Source organism: Salvelinus alpinus, chromosome 7 (genome assembly GCF_045679555.1).
Source record: "Salvelinus alpinus chromosome 7, SLU_Salpinus.1, whole genome shotgun sequence".
NCBI lineage: Eukaryota > Metazoa > Chordata > Actinopteri > Salmoniformes > Salmonidae > Salvelinus > Salvelinus alpinus.
The window spans coordinates 68791265-68815621 of NC_092092.1; the positions used below are offsets into that span (position 1 = coordinate 68791265).

General features: G+C 42.9%; 2 protein-coding genes across 3 annotated transcripts; both read right to left on the reverse strand.

The window, feature by feature from the left end:
* Nucleotides 1-672: 672 nt before the first annotated feature.
* st3gal5 (ST3 beta-galactoside alpha-2,3-sialyltransferase 5) lies at nt 673-11530 on the reverse strand. Of its 2 annotated transcripts, none has more exons than XM_071411370.1 (7): nt 11270-11530; nt 4553-4659; nt 4068-4191; nt 3324-3655; nt 2520-2706; nt 2202-2360; nt 673-1756 (listed from the first exon to the last, which is right to left on the reverse strand). In XM_071411370.1, the coding sequence occupies exons 2-7, from the start codon at nt 4582-4584 to the stop codon at nt 1499-1501; spliced, it is 1092 nt and encodes a 363-aa protein (XP_071267471.1). In that variant the 5' UTR covers nt 4585-4659; nt 11270-11530; the 3' UTR covers nt 673-1498. The 2 variants fall into 2 exon arrangements, with proteins under 2 accessions (XP_071267471.1, XP_071267472.1); XM_071411371.1 differs by having other exon boundaries at nt 1569-1756; nt 2450-2706; nt 11270-11525.
* Nucleotides 11531-13535: 2005 nt separating this feature from the next.
* polr1a (RNA polymerase I subunit A) lies at nt 13536-24356 on the reverse strand. The gene is made up of 32 exons (XM_071411376.1): nt 24002-24356; nt 23553-23757; nt 23234-23383; nt 22946-23053; nt 22775-22860; nt 22581-22681; nt 22247-22436; nt 21925-22078; nt 21410-21583; nt 21148-21270; nt 20825-21052; nt 20347-20601; nt 19984-20175; nt 19743-19892; nt 19382-19565; nt 19100-19182; nt 18830-18988; nt 18353-18451; nt 18093-18245; nt 17920-18002; nt 17588-17753; nt 17194-17412; nt 16794-17008; nt 16234-16401; nt 15991-16126; nt 15664-15821; nt 15376-15505; nt 14836-15201; nt 14438-14638; nt 14205-14322; nt 13930-14094; nt 13536-13782 (listed from the first exon to the last, which is right to left on the reverse strand). Exons 1-32 carry the CDS (start codon nt 24076-24078, stop codon nt 13682-13684), a joined length of 5097 nt encoding a protein of 1698 aa, XP_071267477.1. The 5' UTR covers nt 24079-24356; the 3' UTR covers nt 13536-13681.
* Between the last annotated feature and the right edge of the window lies 1 nt (nt 24357).

The window sequence follows — 24357 nt, forward strand, 5'->3', positions numbered from 1 at the left end:
GAGCCATGAGGAGAAACTGTCCATTGTGTATTTCCGTTTGTGGAATCTTTTGATAAAGCCTGGAATAAAAGAAAAACAGTGACCGATAATTAAATTATAAAAATATTTTCCAAATGGCACATGCATATATAGGTTGTGTGCTGGCCTGCCTCCCATTTGAATCTTCTCTTTGTGCCAGACTGGGTTCAAAGGCCTTTCTTTAAATTCTTCTGGATTTATCAGTATTTGTATTATTTTCCCTGCTTTAGTGATATAATTATGTTTTATTTAACTAGGCAAGTCAGTTAAGAACAAATTCTTATTTACGATGGCACCCTACCCCTGCCAAACCCTAACGATACTTGGCCAATTGTGTGCCACCCTATGGGACTCCCAATCACAGCCGGTTGTGATACAGCCTGGAATCGAACCAGGGTCTGTAGTGACGCCTCTAGCACTGAGATGCAGTGCCTTAGACCGTTGCGCCACCTGGGAGCCCTGTTTGTTTATTCCTTGGAAAATCTTATTTACTATCGATTTATTTTTCAGTCTTTATGCAGTGCGCACTGCACAGAACACCAGAATAATTATTACTGAATTATCGTAATGTTTGTTTGTGTCTCAATTAATCCTGTAAGGGATAGGTTGCCAACTGGCAATTTGACACAAAAATAAAATGTCAGTAATTCATACTGTAAGTTCAAATCTTTTTTCTTTACTGACAACCAGGCCAATTATGGCGACATTAAAAAACAAAACATTCAATAATTTTTTATAAAATTATTTGGGCACAAGCTCACCGGAGCCAAGTGCCAGCACCTCAAATTACTGCTTGAGCTCCTGTTCCTCTTATAGAATATTATCTTGAAAAGTATTGTAGAGCTCCTGTATCCAAGTCAAGCACTGAGAACATACATTATTATAATAAAAATAATCTAATAATTACATTAGAAAAATGTAAAAACACAACCAAATTCAGACATCTCGTGAACAAACTGGACATTCAACTTAAAATCAAAAGCATAAAAAAGCTAATGTTAATTATCTGTTGTTAGTCAATCTGTTCATTCTTCACAATAATTATGGTAATGTTTGTACACTTTTTAGCATCAACTTTATGCTAAGATTTAATTAAGTAATTATCCATTAGCTCTTAAAATACAAAAAACATTTAAGTTTAGCAGTGATAATACTTCCCTTATAGAGGGATTTGTAAAAGCTGTACTAGTACATCTTTAGGCTTGTCGTTTTCAACTGCGCAGGGGAGAAGTGTACAGCTTCACTGTTCCCCATCATGTCGGCACATCTAGTCCATGCAGAATCAATATGCTGGCATGCACTAGAACATAGAAGAGTTTTCAGTCAAGTCCCCAGATCCATAGTCTCAATCAACTTTTTGAATTCCATGGAATTAAATTGGAATGCTGTTCTCAGGGTGAAACGTTTTGGAATGATAAGTCAGTGGAAGGTAGATCGTTGGTGTGTCGCTAGCTGCGCTGCAGGCCTAGATCAGTCTCTTTCAGCTGGGGCAGAAGGTGCAGTGCAGGCCCCCTGTGAGGTCTGATACAGTCCCTTCCCTCACCAGGCTCTGGAGGAGAGCCCTCTCACGGTCCACGTTGTGCATGTTCTGCTCCAGCATAGCCGTCATGGGTATATTGTCATAGTAATGCAGGGGCATCTCCTTCTGGCTGAGGTTGTAACCAAAGCCTGCTAGGCTGACCTCGTCACACAGGTAGGTGGCCAGGTTGAGGGCTGAGATGCCCATGGTGGGCACGTTCTGCACAAAGAGGAGAGCAAACAATGTCAGCAAGGTATAGAGGACAGTGAATACAAAATGTATTTGAAAACAGGCACGGCCCTCTCCTGGGCCAAAGAAACATGTGCTCCAGGTAAAGATTGCTGCTGGTTGCTAGCAGAACAATCAGTTTACAGAAAAGGCATTGACACATTTTTTACACCCACAATTTGAACAGTCAATATTGAGTCTCCTTTATCTTGCCAGGGGATGGCAAAGATAAACATTCTACCAACTGGGATGATTATGTGCATAGAATATCCGACTAGTAGAGAACTCTTCCAAAACGGCCCATTATGTCTATACATCAAAGCTTTTTTTATTATTGTTCCTTTAATTTCAGTTTAGTTAGGGTATGAAAATGTTTTGCAAGTCTTCAGTGTAATGGTGTAATGTGCGCTGTTTAACTGGTGAAAGGTTGTCTGACCTGGTCCCAGCCCCAGAGGCGTTGCTGTGGGGAGGGGTAGGCTAACAGGTCCATCGCCATCTGCCTGATGATCTCCAGATTCAACAAACGGAACTTTGATAGGTCTACTGGAATCTTCTCTGGCACTTTCTGCCAGAAAAACAGCCAGTCCCAAAGGGACTGAAACAAAAACAAATCTAATGTTAGGTAAAGTAGTAGGCAGTGTCTGAATTTGCATTTCAAATCGCTCAGCCATGTCTGTACATTACCTGATTTCATTCCCTTTTTCTTTAAATTAATATTTTGTTCATGTTTCTGGTGGTGGGCTTTACAACTCACAACTCTCTGTCTGTTGATCATTGCTCTGATCCAATTGAAGTCTACAGCCTTGTAGACCACCGCCACAAACTGCAGCTCAGGGTCCACATCTTCCCAGACCTTGGGGCTTCCCTCTGGGTAGCTCATCCGGATGGAGGTCCGGTTCCCCACGTCTTTACTGTAGTTCCTCAAAGGACCACTATTTAGCCTGTGGCGCAGTGAACAGAATGTCAACGTGACACAGGTCCACTCATGTAACCATTCGCTCTTTGGATGAATCAACAATGATATACTATAACAGTTCTACCCTTCTTACTTAGAAATGTTATCATTATAGTGATGACCTCTGTTCCACAGAAAGTCTCATCCTGTTGATAAGCGGCAGGGGGCGGCAGGTAACCTGACGGTTAGAGAGGCGAGCCAGCAACCAGAGGGTTGCTAGTTCGAATTCTGGGTCCAAAGCGGAAAATCTACCGGGAAGTGAGCTGGCAACCTGAGGGTTACTGGTATCAAATGCTAGATGCCATTGCCTACCATTGTACCCTTGAGTAAAGCACTTAACCCCCCACAACAACTGCTCCCCGGGTGCCTAGTGTGGCAGCCCTCCACACCTCCAAAGCCTGTATATGTACGTGTATGTGTGTCTTACGGAGGGGTTGGGTTAAAAGCAGAAGTCATTTCGGTTGGACCTTGCATGCATTTGACCAATAAAGTGACCTTAATCTTAATGTGTGACAATAAATTGCTGGTCAAAGGTGAATTCACTGCCTGGTCTAGAGATGAGCCATTTGAAAATCCAGGTACACAAAGCAGGTGTAGTCTCACCTAATGACAACATCAAACTGGTCAAGCAGGGTGCCCAGCTCAAGGCCACGGAGGATTCCTCCATTTCCCATGACCACACAGCGTCTGCACTCTTTCTTCAGCTGCTCTGGTTGAGCAGGGAGGAGGTTGAGAACATCCTTCAGTTTGCCATGCATGTCACGGAACCCGAATGGTGGGGGGTACTTGAACATCTCTGGAGTCAGCAGTGTGTCCCGCCACAGGAAAGGATCAGTCACATGACTAGAAATCTGGAGCCTTGCTTCTACTCCCTTTCTGGCAAAGGCTGGTCTGCACTGGTTCGAAAGAACACCCCGTACAAAAGAGTGCACAAGCTGGAAAGATCATATAATTGTATCAAATTCACCACTATAAATAAACACATTAAAAGGAGCTATCTACAATTGATAAATACATTTTTTGGACTTTCCAATTCATGATAACGACGCATTGATTCTTGAAGAATATAACTTATAAATGCCTCATGAGCTTAGCTCAACTGTACTATACACCCCATCAGAACTCAAAATATAAGCTTTGTTTATAAACAATGAAGTAATAAAACAATGTAATTGTGTGCCGCCCTTGGGAGTCCCATAGGGCGGCACACAATTGGCCCAGCGTCGTCCGGGTTTGGCGTCATTGTAAATAAGAATTTGTTCTTAACTGACTTGCCTAGGAAAAAAAAAAAAAAAAAAAAACGAAAGTCATCGCTGAACGTTTACAAACATAGATGAAGAGCCTTACCTTTCGGTGGTTGGGATCCACGTGCCATGCCAAAGGCATCTGTGATTCAGTATCAAACCAATTAAGGGTTACAACTGCCAGTAAGATCATCAACCCAAGGACCATCAAGGGCAACAACAAACGTCTGCAAGAATAATATGTTCACTGTTACACTATCCATCAAGAACAATGCTTCTTTATATATAATATCATACATGATCATGACGTAATGCCTCCAGGACAAGTTATGTACAGTGTGCTTCTGAGCCAGGTAAGGAAATTAAGCTAGTATTTCTAAACAAATTTGTGGCCGCATGGTGAAATGCCCATGAGCTCATTCCTGACACAGGGACATGCAAGCACCTGGAGTAGCCTAATAATAACTGAGTAACAACTGAATGAGTCATCAAGCAGGCAGTTGGAACTCTGTAAAACAGGGTTTCAATAGTGTCTTCATTTAGCTACTGATTATTAATAAATAGGGTGAACTAACTAATAATATGTACCTGTTGGAGCCACAGCGCTTTGAAATCCTCATCTTGTTGTTGTCAGGAAGTTAATGTGCCTCCCTCTGTCCTTAGCGCTGATTAGCCTGTTCCTCATGTGACAGTTCCTACACCCAGTGGCAGGTCAAAGGTAATTCAGCACAGCCAAGCCAAAACAGTACAGTATGTGTATGGGGTAAATCCATTTGAATTCAATCACTTTTTGAAAGCATCCCTTTGAATTTGAATGAAAGCTTCCATACACATTTGCCCATTGTAGAAGTGCTCAGAAAGTGACTCTTTGGACCTCAATGCAAAAACATTCAAGAGATAAAGGTGCTCAAAGTTGACCTATTTTGCATACCCCACCATACCATCTGACATCCATGTCTTCATCACTGGAAAAAATAAACGGTTCAGATTTATATCATTTAAAAGTTTACAAACAACGTTATCCAACTATTTTATTATATTTTAAAATATATATTTTTTTATAAAAATGTTTTTTTAATATCAAAAAATGCATAAACGTAGATTTCTTTTCCATATTCGCATATGCTGTAGCTTAAACCCTATTTAAAAATCAGCTGAGGTTTTTGTGTTGTGCCTGCCGTCGGTTGAGACAACATCCTCTTGAATACAGGGTGGGTGTCATGTTTTGGCTGATAAAATGTACTAAAATGGGAATACAATTGAAAAAAAAATTATACTTTCAAATTGTACCACAAAGATGGTTGGAGGTCCACACATAACAGAATGTTGACTTGAATGGGAACATCTGTTTAAATTATACTGTCAATACTCCATAGGAAAAATATTGAAATATAGATAATAGAATAGACCATTTAAGTTTACATTCGACAGTGGGTGGACCAGCGGCCATCTTTATGCTAGAGATTACACGTAAAACGGTCCATTCAATTTCAATGGTGTACCAGCTAAATTGCAGTGGTCTGAAGGGATAAGTCCATTCTATTAATTACATTTATATGATTGAAATGACACTATATTGGATCACTCCAACATGGTATCCTTCTATTCGGCAGGATACATTCCGAGTAAGAATGTCAGATTAGTCCTGTGCAGCGGGTAGTGCTGCGGCTCAGTGCCGCCACACTCCTTCCACCTCTTCCTCTTCACGGCTCATTACAGAGAGGATTCACTTGGTAAGAGCTCTATGTTAGAGTGTACAGTGCATTCGGAAAGTATTCAGACCCCTTGACCTTTTCTACATTTTGTTATGTTACAGCCTGATTCTAAAATTGATTAAATTGTTTTTTCCCCCTCTTCAATCTATCTACACACAATACCGGATAATGTAAAAGCAAAAACAGGTTTTTAGACAATTTTGCAAATGTATAAAAAAAACGGAAATATCATATTTACATAACTATTCTGACCCTTTACTCAGTACTTTGTTGAAGCACCTTAAGCAGTGATTAGAACCTCGAGTCTTCTTGGGTATGACACTACAAAATTGGAACACCTGTATTTGGGGAGTTTCTCCCATTCTTCTCTGCAGATCCTCTAAGCTCTGTCAGGTTGGATGGGGAGCGTCGCTGCACAGCTATTGTCAGGTCTCTCCAGAGATGTTCGATCGGGTTCAAGTCCGGGCTCTGGCTGGGGCACTCAGGACATTCAGAGACTTGTCCCTAAGCCACTCCTACTTTGTCTTGGCTGTGTGCTTAGGGTCGTTGTCCTGTTAGAAGGTAAACCTTTGCCCCAGTCTGAAGTCCTGAGCTCTCTGGAGCAGGCTTTCATCAAATCAAAGTTTATTTGTCACGTGCGCCGAATTGGGTGGTGGGACACAATGCAAATAGTCTGGGTAGCCATTTGATTACCTGTTCATGAGTCTTATGGCTTGGGGACCAAAAGGCTTCTGTTGAGTAGCATTTTGGTCCTAGACTTGGCTCTCCGGTACCGCTTGCCATGCGGTAGCAGAGAGAACAGTCTATGACTGGGGTCTTTGACAATTTTTAGGGCCTTCCTCTGACACCACCTGGTGTAGAGGTTCTGGGTGGCACGCACACCCCTGTAGTGCCTCACGGTCGGAGGCAGTAATGCAACCAGTCAGGGTGCTCTCGATGTTGCAGCTGTAGAAACATTTGAGAATCTGAGGACCCATGCCAAATCTTTTCAGTCTCCTGAGGGGGAATAGGTTTTGTCATGCCCTCTTCACGACTGTCTTGGTGTGCTTGGACCATGTTAGTTTGTTGGTGATGTGGACGCCAAGGAACTTGAAGCTCTCAACCTGCTCCACTACAGCCCCGTCGATGAGAATGGGGGCGTGCTCGGTCCTCCTTTTCCTGTAGTCCACAATCTCCTTTGTCTTGATCACGTTGAGGGATAGGTTGTTATTCTGGCACCACCCGGCCAGGTCTCTGACCTCCCTATAGGCTGTCTCAGGCCTACCACTGTTGTTTCCTCTGCAAACTTAATGATGGTGTTGGAGTTGTGCTTGGCCATGCAGTCGTGGGTGAACAGGGAGTACAGGAGGTGACTGAGCACGCACCCCTGAGGGGCTCCAGTGTTGAGGATCAGCGTGGCAGATGTGTTGCTACCTACCCTCACCACCTGGGGGCGGCCCGTCAGGAAGTCCAGGATCCAGTTGCAGAGGGAGGTGTTTAGTCCCAGGATCCTTAGCTTAGTGATGAACTTTGAGGGCACTATGATGTTGAACGCTGAGCTATAGTCAATGAATAGCATTCTCACGTAGGTGTTCCTTTTGTCCAGGTGGGAAAGGGCAGTGTGGAGTGCAATAGAGATTGCATCATCTGTGGATCTGTTGGAGCGGTATGCAAATTGGAGTGGGTCTAGGGTTTATGGGACAATGGTGTTACTGTGAGCCATTACCAGCCTTTCAAAGCACTTCATGGCTACGGACGTGACTGCTACAGGTCTGTAGTCATTTAGGCAGGTTACCTTAGTGATCTTGATCTACATATTGGAGTGATCCAATAGCTCACATACGTAACCTTCGTTCTCCTGTATTCAATAGCATGTTGTCTCAACTGATGGTGGGAACGACACAAAAAACCTCAGATGCAGTCCAAACACGTTAATTTTACTTCCTTTACACACTTTTCCTCAGGGGAATCCCCATCGAAAATGGATGCTGTTGGATTGCCATCTTAAGTGGAGGCCCAATTCACAAACGTTACCCCCTCTGCCCTCGATTTAGTTTGAGGAAGCGAGTGAAGAACTTTGATCAATTGTGGGGTTGATATGACCCAAAATTCAATGCAAACATGTCCAATTTAAATCAACATAGCTGCATTTTCGGCATGTGAGAACAAAATGACTCAAGCTTGCTAAAACATATATATAAACCCATTTCTGTGTTTACAAACATTGCAGCACGAGGGCGATGCGCGCAAGTTGATGGCAGAACAAGAGTTCTTATAGAACATCAGCAAAAAAAAGCCTCTATTTACATGTTGCTTATGCGTGCATTTCACACCACTTTTGGATTATAATTGCATTTTAAGGCTCGTATGAATGTCCTATTTAATATAATGTTTGTGTCATCATCGCAAATCAACTGCATTATACTTTTAAAAACACTTCAACATCAACCAGCAAAATGGCTCTTGGTATAGCTTTTGCTACAGCCTATATCAATGAGTGTTAGCATCTGGCTAACAACTTCTGCATCCAAAAGTTATTTTGCAAAGAGCACAACCAAATTCCTTAGCAACTGTTCAAGAAAGAAAAACAACATCATTGTAAGCTTAAGGAAAAAAAGTTGTGTTTAAAAGTAACACAAGTCTAGATTAAAGTTATGTTGAATGGGCGCAGATGGCGATGGCCTTCTTACTGCCACCAAGAGTCGCGCACATCTGTGCATGACGTCAGTGTGTCGTGTACTGGAAAAGGGTCAATATAGATTACATTGATTTTAGCGTTGGTAAATGCGAAATTGGCGTAGTCTCGTAGTGAGGAGCCTATAAAAACGTTGCTAGCTTCATAAACATATGTGGGGGGGAATTCTGAAATGTATTGGAATAAATGACCAAGCTATAAAACTAGCTAGCCAGCTATGGGTAACTGTAGCTAGCTACCTGACAGGAGTGCAAGCTACGTTAGGCTGCTAGGTATATTTTTAAACTCAACTTCAAGTCTTCCACCAAGGACGTTGCCTCTCTGATCATCACTCTCCCTCGCTTGGGTAAGCGACATTTGAGGTACACTCGGATGTGACGATATAAAACGTCATTCAGGGGATGAGGGTTCAGGGCCGAGGGCTCTTCGCGTTTGGACTGTAGCGATGTAAAGTAGGGTCAAGTGCTTTCAATAATTGTGAACTTGGAAGAAGAAAAAAAACATGACGTCAGTGACAGTCAGGTCCGACAATTGGAGATCTAGAAAGAACATAGCTGGTAAAGAAATTATTATAAGCCAGCTGGCTGACGATACTACACTTTTTCTGAAAGACGCTAACCAAATTCCCATATCGATCAATGTGATACAATCCTTTTCCAAAGCGTCTGGTCTATATCTTAACATTAATAAATGTGAACTCATGGCTGTCAAAGATTGTGTGACACCTTCATATTATGGTATTCCAGTAAAAGAAGAATTTACATATTTAGGCATAACCATTACAAAGGATCAGAAGTCTAGAAGCTTACTACATTTTAACCCTCTTATTAAAAAAACCCAGAAGAAGCTAAATCAATGGCTACAGAGGGACTTATCTTTAAAAGGTAGAGTCCGCATAACCAAGGCTGAAGGTATCTCTAGGCTAACATATGGCGCTCTATCTTTATATCTTGACAGTAAAATAAGCAAGGAGATAGACCAGATGCTTTTCAACTTTCTGTGGAGAAACCGTATCCATTACATTAGGAAAACTGTTGTAATGAACACTTATGAGAATGGTGGGATGAATTTGGACTGGACTTTACTACCTTAAATAATATTTTTAAGATCAATTGGATAAAACAATTCCTAAGAAGACTCATTTCTATCTGGAATTTTATTCCTCATCATGTCTTCTCTACTTTTGGTGGCCTTACCTTCATGTTGTTTTGCAATTATAATATTGACAAAGTTCCAGTGAAACTTTCTGCTTTTCATCGGCAGGTTTTCTTGTCATGGTCCTTAATTTATAAACACAATTTTTCTCCAAACAGATATTATATATGGAATAATAGGGATATATTGTATAAAAACACTTCTTTGTTTTTAGAATATTGGTTCTGAAATAATATCTTATTGGTGAGCCAACTGGTAAATGCAGAGGGTCTTTTACTCAGTTATAAGGAATTCTTATCACTTTACAAGGTCCCTGTAACACCTAAGGATTTTGCAATTGTTTTAGATGCCATTCCCTCAGGTGTTGCTCTATTAGTCAGGAACGTGTCAAGACCTGACCCTACCTTCTATTGACCCTGTTGACTCATCAGTAGGAAAGATTTGTTTCTCTTTTGGTCCATTCAACAACAGAGCGATACGAACCTTGTTTCAGCAGGATGTTGTAACTATACCTTATGTCATGCCTTATTGGAATGGATTTATTGATAATATCTGTTGGGGGAAAAGTTTGGATGTTGCCACACACATACATACTTGTTAACAAAATTAAGGAAGTTTCCTTTAAAATTATTCATAAATATTATCCTGCCAACCACTATATGAAGAAGTTTAAGGAAAACATCAACTCAAATTGCTCCTTTTGTAATGACCAACCAGAAACAGTGTTGCTTCTTTTTTGGCATTGTATTCATGTAAGAAAACTGTGGCAAGACATCAGTAGATTTATAATTGAACACTTTTATGAAGGTCTTACACTATTGTGCTTGGATTCTTTACCTACGATAGGAATAAGCTGAAACATTTTTATGTAATTAATTTCATTATATTCACTAAATGTAAATGTACAAACAAAAAAACACATTTTCTTACACTACAAAAACAACTATTTTAAGACAATTAAATACTCTAACAAAAAAGCTGTTAGAATTATAAGTTTATGTATGTCCCTTAAGGTCTTTGTGTAATGTGATATTGTACCCCCTAGCTCAATTGTCCTTTGTATATAATCTATATATACACGTGTGTTCCCTCATGTACTCTCTGTATTGATTTGTTGTTAATGGAAGAAAAAAAAAAAGAGAGAAAGATGCCTCAGGTTCCGAGTTGGATTTTCAAGTCGATGACCATTCAAAACGATTTTCCCCAGTCAGGGCTTGTTTTTTCCGAGTTACCGGCGTAAACATACGATTATATAAACAAATAAGAGTTTGTGTTTTTAGACGTTGAAGGTTTACATTTGTATTTATTTAAATGCTTTTCTAAATCGTTAGACAACCCTGTTGTAAGCTTTTTAATGATAGCAAACTCAACCGTTTAGCTATATTTTCCAGTGATGAAGTAGACATGGATGTCTCATGGTATGGCGGTGTATGCAAAATAAGTCAAATGAGCACCTTTAACTAGTCCTGGATGTTTTGGCACGATGTCAAAAAACAATTGAATTCCAATGGATTTACCCTATGGCTTGACAGTTGGCTAGCTACTGAAGCCCATAGCTAGATAGCTAACGTCAACGCCCTAAAGATATGTCTGGGAAGATCACATAACGTTACATAGGAATAGAAAAAGTCCAAAATCCAAGGCAACGTGTTATTTTGACACAAACGGTTATGCGCTAGCTAATGTTAGCTAGCTTTTATCATACCATCACCAGCAAGCGAACGTTGGATGCTTATTTAGCCAGCTACTGTAACTACTTACCCATCAGCGGACGTTTATAAGCAGTCATCTTGACACTACAATTAATGTTCGTTATCTGACGATATTTTATTTGATGTAGCCAGCAACAGTAACGTTGATAATCATGGAAGGGACGTGGTTGTCACTAGTATCCACAAAGTCATAATTATGACTAAACCCCGTCTATTTCTACAATGTATCTTCTTAAAACCTGGTTTTAAAGATAAGCCAAATCACACTGCTCGTATTATGTCTAACCGTAAATTTACCCCAAAAAGCAGGGTTTTCATACATTTTTACGACAGCCAATATAGCTACTTTGTAGCTGTGGTAACTAGTGACGACCAAGGGACGTCGTACTAATCTGAATAACCAATGAGCGGCGAGCAGATTCATAATTGCTTCCGGTATGTGACCTATCCTTCAAATTAAAAGACCACCCATAGCTTCTTATTATAACTCAGTGACCCAGAGTGGATGGTCAGTGGATGTACTCACTTTCATATAATTACATATAATAATAACCTAATAATAATAATTGTAATAACAACCTCAGCCACACTCAAGGCCCTAAATGATATCATAACCGCCATCGATAAGAGACATTACTGTGCAGCCGTATTCATCGACCTGGCCAAGGCTTTCGACTCTGTCAATCACCACATTCTTTTTTGGCAAACTCAACAGCCTTGGTTTCTCAAATGATTGCCTCGCCTGGTTCACCAACTACTTCTCTGATAGAGTTCAGTGTGTCAAATCGGAGGGCCTGTTGTCCGGACCTCTGGCAGTCTCTATGGGGGTGCCACAGGGTTCAATTCTCGGGCAGACTCTTCTCTGTATACATCAATGATGTCGCTCTTGCTGCTGGTGAGTCTCTGATCCACCTCTACGCAGACGACACCATTCTGTATACTTCTGGCCCTTTGGACACTGTTAACTAACCTCCAGACGAGCTTCAATGCCATACAACTCTCCTTCCGTGGCCTCCAACTGCTCTTAAATGCAAGTAAAACTAAATACATGCTCTTCAACCGATCACTGCCCGCACCTGCCCGTTCATCCAGCATCACTACTCTGGACGGTTCTGACTTAGAATATGTGGACAACTACAAATACCTAGGTGTCTGGTTAGACTGTAAACTCTCCTTCCAGACTCACATTAAGCATCTCCACTCCAAAATTAAATCTAGAATCAGCTTCCTATTTCGCAACAAAGCATCCTTCACTCATGCTGCCAAACATACCCTTGTAAAACTGACCATCCTACCAATCCTCGACTTCGGCGATGTCATTTACAAAATAGCCTCCAACACTCTACTCAACAAATTGGATGCAGTCTATCACAGTGCCATCCGTTTTGTCACCAAAGCCCCATATACTACCCACCACTGCGACTTGTACGCTCTCGTTGGCTGACCCTCGCTTCATACTCGTCGCCAAACCCACTGGCTCCAGGTCATCTACAAGTCTCTGCTAGGTAAAGCCCCACCTTATCTCAGCTCACTGGTCACCATAGCATCACCCACTCATTGCACACGCTCCAGCAGGTATATCTCACTGGCCACCCCCAAAGCCAATTCCTCATTTGGCTGCCTTTCCTTCCAGTTCTCTGCTGCCAATGACTGGAACGAACTGCAAAAATCACTGAAGCTGGAGACTCATATCTCCCTCACTAGCTTTAAGCACCAGCTGTCAGAGCAGCTCACAGATCACTGCACATAGCCAATCTGTAAACAGCCCATCCAACTACCTCATCCCCATACTGTATTTATTTATTTTGCACCCCAGTATCTCTACTTGCACATTCATCTTCTGCACATCTACCATCCCAGTGTTTAATTGCTATAGTGTAATTACTTTGTTTGGCCTATTTATTGCCTTAACTCCCTTATCTTACATAATTTGCACTCACTGTATATAGACTTGTTTTCTTTTTTTCTACTGTATTATGTATGTTTTGTTTATTCCATGTGTAACTGTGTTGTTTTATGTGTCGAACTGCTATGCTTTATCTTGGCCAGGTCGCAGTTGCAAATTAGAACTTGTTCTCAACTAGCCTACCTGGTTAAATAAAGATGGGGGAGAAAAATAGAATCTCTGTGCTCTATTTGGAGTCACAAATACAATTCATACAAATAGGTTCCAATATCAACAGCTGCTTCTGGTATCGATACTACATGGCATGCATTGGTCTTCCTTTAGCCTTGGAAACCAAAGCTATTTTGACTCCACACCCAAACAGACCGTGTGATTCAAATGTATTCAAATAAAGAGGCCATACAATAACCACTTCAAGACATATTTAATAGTCAAATATAAGACAACATACAACAAATAAAAAAACTGTCCCTTTCCTCATTGTCATAACAATGGCACGTGCAGTGAACTGGTGCATTCACTTCCTTCCTGGGTACCTGATGCATTTAACAACATTTATTGCAATGGCTGCTTGAGATCAAAGATCCCGGTCCCTCCTTTTACAACCTTACCCACCACTAAGCAAGCTGAGGGAGAGACCAACTTATCATGGGAGCCTGTTGAGAGAGCAAAGACCAGACACCTCGTTAAACCAACAACTAATGAGGGGCAGACCATGTATTGCTCTATTTGTTTTATGATGTATTACATCTCCTGTTGTATTATGTGTACAGCCTACAGATGTGTTGTGTAATAATGCCTACCCTGCATAATGGCCTGCTTCAGGAACTTGTAGCTCGTCTCGAAGGTCATCTGTTGCAGTGGAGAGGAGTTGGACTGGATGGCGAAGCGGTTGAGAGGTTTGTACACGCCCTCAAAACACATGTAGTCTGCCACCAAGGATAAATGCCTGGGGTCCACCTCAATACCTGCACAGGAAAGGAGAGCAGAGAGACTCAGAGAGGAGATCACACAGCTCTCCAGAGCCTGTTGTTGGGAAATTAGTAGATAGCTAAAGAAGTTGTGAGCCTGTTTGTACCATAGACAGCGAAGACATCTTTAATTTCCTTCTCAATGACTCTCAGGGCCACCTCAATGCCGTACGTGTTTGCCATGGCGTGGACCTCATTGGAGTACAGCCGATTCACATCAAGAATCTGAGATTAAAACAGTATAGCATAGAATGTATAAACAAAGATATCCACATGAAGAAATTATGTTTTTACTGTACAAGTACTCTATACATGTGAAAGTTTGTGGATTATCACTCACTTCACTGTGGTTAAACAGCTCGTGCATGTTGATGCCCTCAGTTTTGAGCTCCAGCGCCTTGGAGCCATCTTTCTTAGTGACCTCACTGAGCAGACATCTGGTGATGCCCTTAGTCTCCATCACCACTGCATTTTGGGCCACGGCCACCACCAGCGACGTCAGGTCAAAGTGCACCTTGCTGACAGGCAGGACGAGCGTAACCTGACAAACAGAGAAATGCAAAACTCCACTCAATCCACATTCAAAACATTTATATTCAAGTCAAATACTTGGTTTCGTGAGAAACAATGTGGACCATCAATGAGGCAACCATTGGCTGAAATAAGTATTTTAGTATCTTAAACCCAAAAAGTAATATTCCAAAATCAGACAGAAGGGCACAGACTGGGGGTACATACCTCACACCAGAGACCCTGCTGGCTGTCATAGGAATAGTCCTCGATGCTGGAACTAGTTTCCAGCACAGTGTTGACCCTCATGCTGTCCTGTGTGTGTGTGCTTTTCTGCTTTGATCTCTTCCTTGCCCCAGCACCACCAGGCTCTGCAGTGGCCAGGTCACCGGGCACCTCATCAGGCACCTCTTCAGAGTTCTCCTCTGCCTGGTCCTCTTTTTCCTCCACCAGATCCTCTCCCTCCTCACTCTCATAATCCACTTCCTCCTCCTGATTCTCTCTCCTTTTCGCATCCGAGGCGTCAGCGTCTCCCTCATTCCCCACGTCGTCCACAATCCTGCTCTCCTCCTCCCCCTCCTCTTCTCCACTCTCCTACAACAAAGAAATTACTTACACAAATTAAAATTGGGACAAAAGTAGCATAATTCTACATTTAAGAACAATGGCCACTTTAGTAATGATTAAGTCCAGGCTTTAAAGCCAAATGTAAAGCTATGGCTGAAAGGAACAGATGAATAGGGAAAAGTCCATGCTTGTTTAACACACCTGTCTAGCTGAGGAGTCCCCTACATCCTGGTCATTATCTCGTACTGTAGCCTTGCGTGTTTCCACTGCGTTGATAGAGGCCAGCTTGGTATTGCGCTTCTTAATGGCCTCCAGTAGTAGGCGGAAGAATCTGGAAAAGACAAGGTAGCAAAGAACGCCTTACATTGGTTCAGACCGACAACACGGAAGTACATTTGTCGGACTAGTAACCGTGATCTGATTCTCACACACACATAGGTTGTGTTGGCAAGAGAATGTGTGGGCCCAGCGCTGGTTATAATAGCTCACCTGTTCTCCATGTAGTGGAGGATCTGATGGGGAGTCAGCATCTTGTCTTCCTGGTAGCGCTCTGGGGAAAGAAAGCGGAAGATGATCTTGAAGACGCGGTCCTTCTGTTGTTTGTTCTTCACCCGGAGTGTCTCCAGGACATCCACTTTGTGCAACACCTTTGAACAACAATGGACAGAATAATGACTCTCACTCACAATTCATTGAAACACAAGAATGGAGTGATAACCATAAAAAAATGTATTATATTTCTATGGTAGTAACGATTGAATTACTTTGGGATGTAATGGTTCATAAACGGTAAGTAAATAGAGCCAATGTAATAACCTCAGCTAGACACACGCGAGTCAGCTTCTTCCTTAGTGTCTTCACCCGCTTGATGGCTTTTTTACTGTTTAACACAGGAATACTCATCATCGGAGTCTTGATGCTGGAACTGGCAATCATCAATATTTCTCTAAGCCTGTGGGTGACAGAGACAATATTCAGCCACTAATGTCCAGAGTTTATACATTTTATTCTGGCAAAGAGTCATTGCACCATTATATTCCAGGGGAGACCATACTGTACCTTGGGATACCGAGGGTAACGTTCATCTCCCCCCTGCCGGCAAAGTGGAAGGTGTTGAGGGTCATCTGAGTGGAGGGCTCTCCTATGCTCTGAGCAGCCAGCAGACCCACCGCCTCCCCTGGGTCACACAGGGCTCGCTGCCACTTCAGCTGCAGCAGATGCTTCAGTCTGCATAGACAGAGTGGAGACCATGACATAACCTAAGCACTCAGTAAAAAATACAGTAGCTACAATGGCTTCTAAAATTATGTACAACAGCCCAATCTTAGTTTCTACATCTAAAGTTTGTCATTTTTAGAAGACGTATTATTCTTTATTTTACCTTTATTTAACTTGGCAAGTCAGTTAAGAACAAATTCTTATTTACAGTGATGGCCTAAGAACAGTGGGTTAACTGCCTTGTTCAGGAGCAGAATGACAAATGTTTACCTTGTCAGCTCAGGGATTCGATCTAGCAACCTTTCGGTTACTGGCCCAACTCTCTAACCACTAGGCTACCTGCCGCCCCTCTAAAATGTCCATTTAGGTAAATACTATATGCAATATAGATGAAATCTCACCTTTGTGCATCAAGGTTCTTCGAGCTTCCCTCGGGTAACTGCTTGACTTGGATGTCCTTTAGATAGGACTCCACAATGCTGTCAAACGTCTCTGACACTGACCCAAATGAGATGTCAGGCCTGAACAGGCTCAGGCAGGGCTCAGGACAGTGTGAAGTCTTCTTCAGGTACTTAGATCTGCTGTCCTGGTCTAGAGAACTCCATCTATCCACCAACTAAGAAACATGGGAAGGTAACATATTAGAATGTTTAACAAAACAGCAAACTACCACAGAGTTTGATATGTCACACTGAAAAAGTAGAATGACAAATAATACATCGCAAAAAAATGGTATATAGTTGTGGAGGGATATTTCATCTGATAACATTGCAGTGTTGCAGCAGTGGGACAATACATTACCTTCAGAGTGGCAGTATCCCTGCCATTGGCCAGGTTCTCCAGAGCCTGGCGCTCTGCCTTCTTCAGTTTCTTCTGGGAGAAGAGCAGGAAGGCCCCCTCCCTGGGAGAAAGATGCTCCCTCTTGGCTTTCCACTTCCTGATGGCTTTGAAATGGTTGGTGGCAGCCTGAGGGTCCAGTTTGGCCAGGACCTCATCCAAGCACTTGGACTTTCTGATGACCTGTGAGTAACGGGAAATTCTAAATGGATGCTGCAAAAAGTAATCTTTAAAAAAATTATGGATGTAATGTTTGCCATGCACGGTCTTGAAATAAAGACGTGCTTTCAGTCTCTTTCAGTCTCAATAAACACTTTAGAAAACAGGATCAGTTGACTAGAGCAGCGCCAAATCCTACCTCATAGTTGTCCTGTATGAAGTGAAACTGCCTTGGCTGGAGGAACTGTGTCTTGGGGACGTCCAGGCCATCCTCTCCATAAAGAAACTGGACCACGCTGCCGTCACTGTCCCTCACAGTCAGGTCATACTGAACCACCAGGCCCTCCAGGTGTTTGATCACACATCTGGAACCACAATGAGTCAGTTCAGAAAGGGGGAAATTTAAATATTGTGTGAATCCCACAGGACTCTGGTCGAAAGCTGTGTACTATATAGGGAATAGGGTGCCATTTGGGACGTAGACATTCACACTTCTGTAAAAACGTTCAGACTTCTGTAATGCCAGCTCACCTCTGAAGGTACCCTGATCGACTGGTCTTAACAGCTGTATCTACCAGACCCTCCCGGCCAGCCATGCAATGGAAGAAAAACTCCTGCAATAATGAATCATGAACATTCAGAGACCTTCAATTATGAAGTGGAACAATCAAACACACAACTTGGGGCAGAGAGAAGTCACGTACCGGGGGCTTGATTCCTGTCAGGAACCTGCCAGACACAAAACCTCCAGAGCGGGGCGAACTTTCGTACGGCTGGAAGCATGGCAGAGATTTCCCAGAAGGCATCAGGGGAGGACGTCGGCCCTCTAGCTCAATCTGACCCAGCAAACACGAGATCTAAAAAAACAAAAGAAACGTACTCATCAAGTTATGATTGGTACACATGGAGACAAAATGCATATCTGTTTATGGTTCGATGTCTGTTTGGTTCCTTAAAGGAGTACCTGCATGGTATTGACAGTGGAGCCTTTAGCCCCAGACTGCACCATCAGCTGGAGGTTGTTCTCAGGGAAGCTGCAGTGGAGACCCAGGGGCATGACCACCTGGCAGGAGAAAATATCATCAGTCAAAACCGTACAGCAGTTAACAGTGTTTTCTGCTACCAGGAACTCCTATCAACTTTCCTATCAAAGTCAATTAGAAATATATGCAGAAACTTTCATCCAAAGCGACTTATAGTGATGTGTGCATACATGTTTTACGTATGGGTGAGGGTCCCGGGAATCGAATCCACTATCCTGGCATTGGAAGAACCATGCTCTACCAACTGTGCTACAGAGGACCACTAAGGAATATATTCTTCTTTACAATGATGGCCTGACAGTCACACTCAAACAGATGATGACTACCATCTGATGGTAACCTCTTCACAAAACTGAAGGATGAGCAAATCAAACAACGCAAACTCCCATGTAGCTCACCTTGTTGATGTCGTTGTTGACCTGATTGGCCACCTCCTTAAACTTGAGGTCCACCATATTGAAGTCTCTCTGGTCTGGGTTGAGGTGGGCGTCCTGCCAGCGGCCCCTAGCCTCACTCTCATCCACGGTGTCAGGCAGGTTAAAGGCTGCCTGCAGGGCCTGGGTTACACCAGAGCAAACAACTGTTACTGCCACACTAATGCATGTCATTCAATTTGTTTATTTGTTCCTGGCACATGTGGATCAACTGATTGATACTGGCATCTTTACCTTAGTCCCACACGTGACAGACTCTTTTATGATCTGCTTTCTCTGTCTGTTGGCTCCTAGTTTCACCAAGATATCCTCCACACCTGAAATGCATTCAATAAATAACCCTTCGATTTTGAAAGGGCCTTGTGATGGATCCCTGAGTCTGTTCAGATAGATCTAGAACACCTGTTAGTATGGTCCCAAATAGCACCCTATTCCCTATATTGGGCACTACGTTTGTCAAAAGTAGTGGGCTATATAGGGAATAAGGTTGAAGTTGGGATGAAGCCCATGCCTTACCCATAGTGAAGCCCCGGTACAGCTGGAGGTAGGCAGTGAAGAGGCGAGCCAGGCAGCTGAGGAGTTTACCACTGGTCTCTCCTCCATACAGCTCGTAGCAGCAGTGGACCAGGCCGTATGCTGAGCTGCCATAGTGGGCCTTGTCCAACACCCCCACCAGCAACTCTCCCTGACGGAAGATCACCTGCAGGATCAGACACAGTTAATGGCAAAGTCTAGGACTAGGTGTGCATTGCACAAAGTAAAAAAAATGGTTTAACATACAGCTAATACAAACTATGACACTAATAATACATCAAATCAAGGTGGGTACATGTGCAACATTGGTAAGTTGAGTAGTACTGTTAGTGAACAGTCTGACCTGGGAGTCACACATGGTTTCAGGCTTGTAGCCAGGAACACAGCGTGGAGACTCCTTGATCCAGGCCTTACTGGGGATCTTGGCCTTCCCTGTCAGGTTCAGAGGGATGTGGTTTCCTGGAATGACGTTCATCAGTAGTGTAGACACCACCTGAATGACAAAGGACACCTGTGTTATTACCTGTACAATTATGAATTATGACCTACTAAACCTCTCAACCCATGGGTAGGTCCTTCTGCACCTGTTTCCCAGTCCAGAGAGGGAATGGTTTGAGTATGGCGGGCGGCAGCAGCTTGACTCTGCCGACCTTGTCGGTCAGACCTCGGTAGACCAGCTCAGTGTACTGGTCACGGGAGAAGAAGCAGCCGCGGATGGTCATCCTAGTGCCTGACACCATGTGATCCTGGATCAGACCCGCCAGAGGCTTCCCATCCTGGGGGACAGAGACAAGGCAGTGAGGCTGTACAGCAACAGTAGGTGTTGAGGGTGAGCAAACAATAGCTTATCTATCAAACATACAACATCATTAAATTCCTCTCAAGAATAAGGAATTTGTATGTTTGCAAAAAAATACATTTAGTAAGGCTGAGCAATGAGCATTCACCTTGGGCACAAGGTACTGCTGGTCAGTGCTGACGAGTGTGTAGGCCTCAGCCCTGCCCAGTTCACTCTGAGGGAAATGGGCATTCATCTCATCCCCATCAAAGTCAGCGTTGTAGGCCTTACAGTTAGCGTAGTGAAGCCTTAACACTTTCTCCCCTGGCAGGATGCGGGCGCAGTGAGCCTGGATGGACGGCCGATGCAGTGTTGGCTGCCGGTTGAGGAGCAGGACGTCGCCATTCTTGATGTGACGATTCACCTATGAGAATATGAACATTGCTCAATAGATAGCAAATATAATAGAAAGATGAAATGCGGAAGGAGACTAGTTATATCATCTTTAATGAAGTTACATTTTAGTGGGAAAGTATATGAGTACAATAAAAATGAATTAAGGAATCAAGGTTAATAAGGAATCAAGGAACCATTAGATAGGGAGAGGAAACGGCTGGTGTAAGTGGTGTTAGAAAGATGGGCCTTACTATCTTCATGGGCATCATGTGCTGCCCGGTGCAGGGTGTGAGGAGCTGCTTGGCGATGGCCTCTCTCTGGGTGAGGTTAGTACTGCTCAGGATGGTGCGGGAGCCGTCCTCGTTAATGACCATGGAGGCCCCAGGGTGAACAGTGGGACCATTCAGAACTGCCTGCCTCAGCTCCTTAACATTCCAAGGCGTCACAGGTTGGGGGTAAGTCAGCTTGGTGGCAAACACCTGTAGCAAAACAGATGGAGTTTATCATGCGAGCTCACACAATGCTCCAACTATCAATGGACATGCAGAATGCAGGCAAAGGCAATGACTCTTACCATGGGTACTCCAATCTCATTGGTCCCAATGTACATGTCAGGACAAATAACAGAGCGTGCTGCATAGTCCACACGTTTACCCATCATGTGCTTCCTGAACAAACCGTCCTTCTTCTCTAAGATCTGAAAGAGAAAACAGTAACAGCATGAACAAAAAATGTATGGGTTGGAAGATGAAGGTACACTGACATTTTTCACTCCCTTTGGCTAAAAGGCTGCATATATGGAGCAGGTGGCAAGAGATTTCCATGGGAAAACATACCTGACGAATGCCAGGGTACTTCTCCGTCATCAGTTTGTCCATGTCACTGTCAAAGACTATGTTGACGTGACTCTGGAGCCGAATCCAGGTGTTGTAGAGTTTATCTGTGAGTGTGGCACCGGGGATCCCTGCCAGGAAGGCCTGGTCTGTCTGAGACGGGTCGGCTTCCAGTACCTTTAAATTTAGAGTACAGAGGAATGGCAACACTTAACACACAATTGGTTAACTTTATTTCATGCAAAAGACCCAGATATATATTTCTAGGAATGTGGAGCTGTGTTTGTGTCTTGACTTTGCTTTTGTTGTTTTTTCCCAAATGTTCTGTATGTTTTTTTACATTTCTTAACACTTAGTGAGGTAAAAGAGAATCAAATCAACAATACAGTACGAGATGACAAACTAATAAAAGGTTAATTTATATACATACATGGAAAATCAAATCACCTTTGACCTTTTCATTCCCTCAAAATAATGTTTAAAGAGCAAATGCGACCCCACTCCATCGGTTCACATACCTCCTCCAGCTCCAACTGCTTTTCCTTCAGCTTCTCTCCAGCTAGAAGTGCTAGGAGCTTCTGGATAACGCCACTGTCCTTCATCACTGCCTGCATGTTAACCGTCTGGCCGTTAGTGAACATCTGGTCTCCCAGACGGTTAATGGGCCGATACCTGGGGAAAACAAGAGGGTTACTCTCATAAGTTACTGGAAAGCTTCACAACTAGGAGGTTTTTGTGATGCAATTCCAGACACTATCTTATCAATAACTAAGAGAAGCAAATAACTACATTCAAAACAAACCCACAAATTGTAAGGCTGTTCTCTGAGAGATTCCTCACCTGCATGGAGGGACCACCATAAGCTCCAGGAAGAAAAGGTCCGGGTAAAAGCCATCGGGTGAGCTCTCCAACTCCTCCAGTCCAGAGAACAAGCACTTCAGGAAGAAACCTTCTTTATCCCACAGTTTGGCGATGTGATCCCGTGCCGTGCTAGGGGTCAAGTATCCACGTTTTCCAGCCATCCCATCTTCTGAAAAAGGACAAGAGACCAAGGGCACTTATTCAACTTTCCAATTCAGGACAACAGAGTTACAGAAATGTCAACTATTCAATATCTTTTAGTCCTCTACCAAATTACCAATCTTGAAACAGAAGATTGAATGGTATGCATTACCTTCATCCGGTCCCTTGATGGCACCATCTTTATACATAGCCGCAGGCAAGGTGACAATCAGTTTGCTGTTGTGCTCCCTACGCACTTGTGAGCGGCCACTCCTTTTTGGGAACAGTAAAAATCAGTGTGAATCTTCACACGGGACAGAACTGGTATGAAATAAATGGTAATTGACCAGAATGGTCTATACTTACTTGCAGTGGGGGCATTTCCTGGAGTTCATTTGGACCCTCCAGAAGAGTGTTATAAGCTTGTTCTTCTTCTCACAGAGATGCTTGATCTGAGAACACAAAACATTACATTTTATCACATTGGCCTGAGTTGTGATGTTCAGTTTCTATGACACATTCACAATCAGCTCTTACTGGTGAGCTGTGATCGCCGCCTGTCTTCTGTTTGTTGACATGAGCACAGTAGTCCTCTAACACCACCTGGATCTCAACCCCAGATGCTTGAGCATTGCCTTCCAGGAACTGCAACAGAGAAAGGGTCAAAACCAGTTGTGGGAGTGATTAAAACTCAGAACTTGGATGAATTTTATGAATCAAACACTATCAAATCAAAAGACTTGCATACATTACCAGAAACAGCAGTGTGATTTCAGAGACAACATTATTTTTTAATATTACCCCTCCTGTCTGTGTGATGCTCACCTGGTTCAGCACATGCTCCAACTCATAGACCTCCTGTAGAGCTCCCACATCCAGCAGCTTCAGCTGGTTCAGCAGGAGATGGATCGCTGCTCTGGGGCAGGACAGCATGTGGCAGTTCAGACATGACCCTCGGATCAGCAGGTACAGTTTCTAGTGCCAGAGTAGAAGCGAGAGAGCATATTACTTTAAAAGAAGACGTACCCCACTGTAACTTGTAGCCTATCGACTGTGTTTTGGATCGTGTAACGGTTTATCTGGAAACAGGCCATGGTACTTGTAATGACTACTGGGATAAGCGTGTTCAATGTTGTTCACTTACATCAAAGAAGAGTGGGTTGTATACGGGTAAGGGTAGCTCGATGTGCCCAAGGTGCCCAGGGCAGTTGTTGAAGTCTTGCATACAGGTGGAGCACACCTCTTTGGAATCAGCTGGGCCCAATGACAGATCATAGAGGCCATTGGGGGCAACATTACCAACATTATCCAGGAATCTGAAGTTGGTAATGTTCTTGACACTCAACTTTCTGTGGAGAAATGGGAACATGACATGATAATGTTACAATGACTGAATGCAATATTTTAGCAGTTAACTAGTAGCATAATATCCATAGTAGCAATACCACAAACTGACAGTCCAAGAACAGTGAACACTAACCAGTTAACTATAGTTAGCTAGTCCAACACACTCAAATCCAAACGCAAAAGTCATGCAGGGGCATGTTATTATGTCTTCAGAGCATATGCACTCATAACAACTTGTATTCTTACCTTATTTCTTCGGCAGAGTACATGCCAAATGTCAGTCCCTCCAGCCGCCTCCATGGTACTTCTTTCCCAAAATGCATACTTTAGAAAATCCAAGTAAATTGTTTCTATTATTGTATGCGTTCCTTACATGAACTGTGTAAAATCCACATGCGCTACGAAGTTAGAATTCTCCAACACGTGGGACCTTCCTCTTCATGGACGGTACCATTAGGAGTTAGGAGTGAAAAGAAAGCACGTATTCTCATTCAACTGAAAATGTGAATACATCACCGGTTAATTGATATGAGTAATTACGAAACAAGTATTGTGTCATTCACTATAACCAAAGCTACCTAATCAATCACATAATACTATCC

Coding starts and splice junctions, on each gene's coding strand:
- st3gal5 (XM_071411370.1), bottom strand. CDS start 4,584: ATGAGGATTTCAAAGCGCTGTGGCTCCAACAG. Junction 3,656..4,067: donor TGGATCCCAACCACCGAAAG/GTAAGGCTCTTC, acceptor TGATCTTTCCAG/CTTGTGCACTCTTTTGTACG. Junction 2,361..2,519: donor TGATCAACAGACAGAGAGTT/GTGAGTTGTAAA, acceptor TTTTTGTTTCAG/TCCCTTTGGGACTGGCTGTT.
- polr1a (XM_071411376.1), bottom strand. CDS start 24,078: ATGCATTTTGGGAAAGAAGTACCATGGAGGCGGCTGGAGGGACTGACA. Junction 17,009..17,193: donor GGGATACTGCCACTCTGAAG/GTAATGTATTGT, acceptor CATGTTTCTTAG/TTGGTGGATAGATGGAGTTC. Junction 15,202..15,375: donor GGGACTCCTCAGCTAGACAG/GTGTGTTAAACA, acceptor TCTTTGTTGTAG/GAGAGTGGAGAAGAGGAGGG.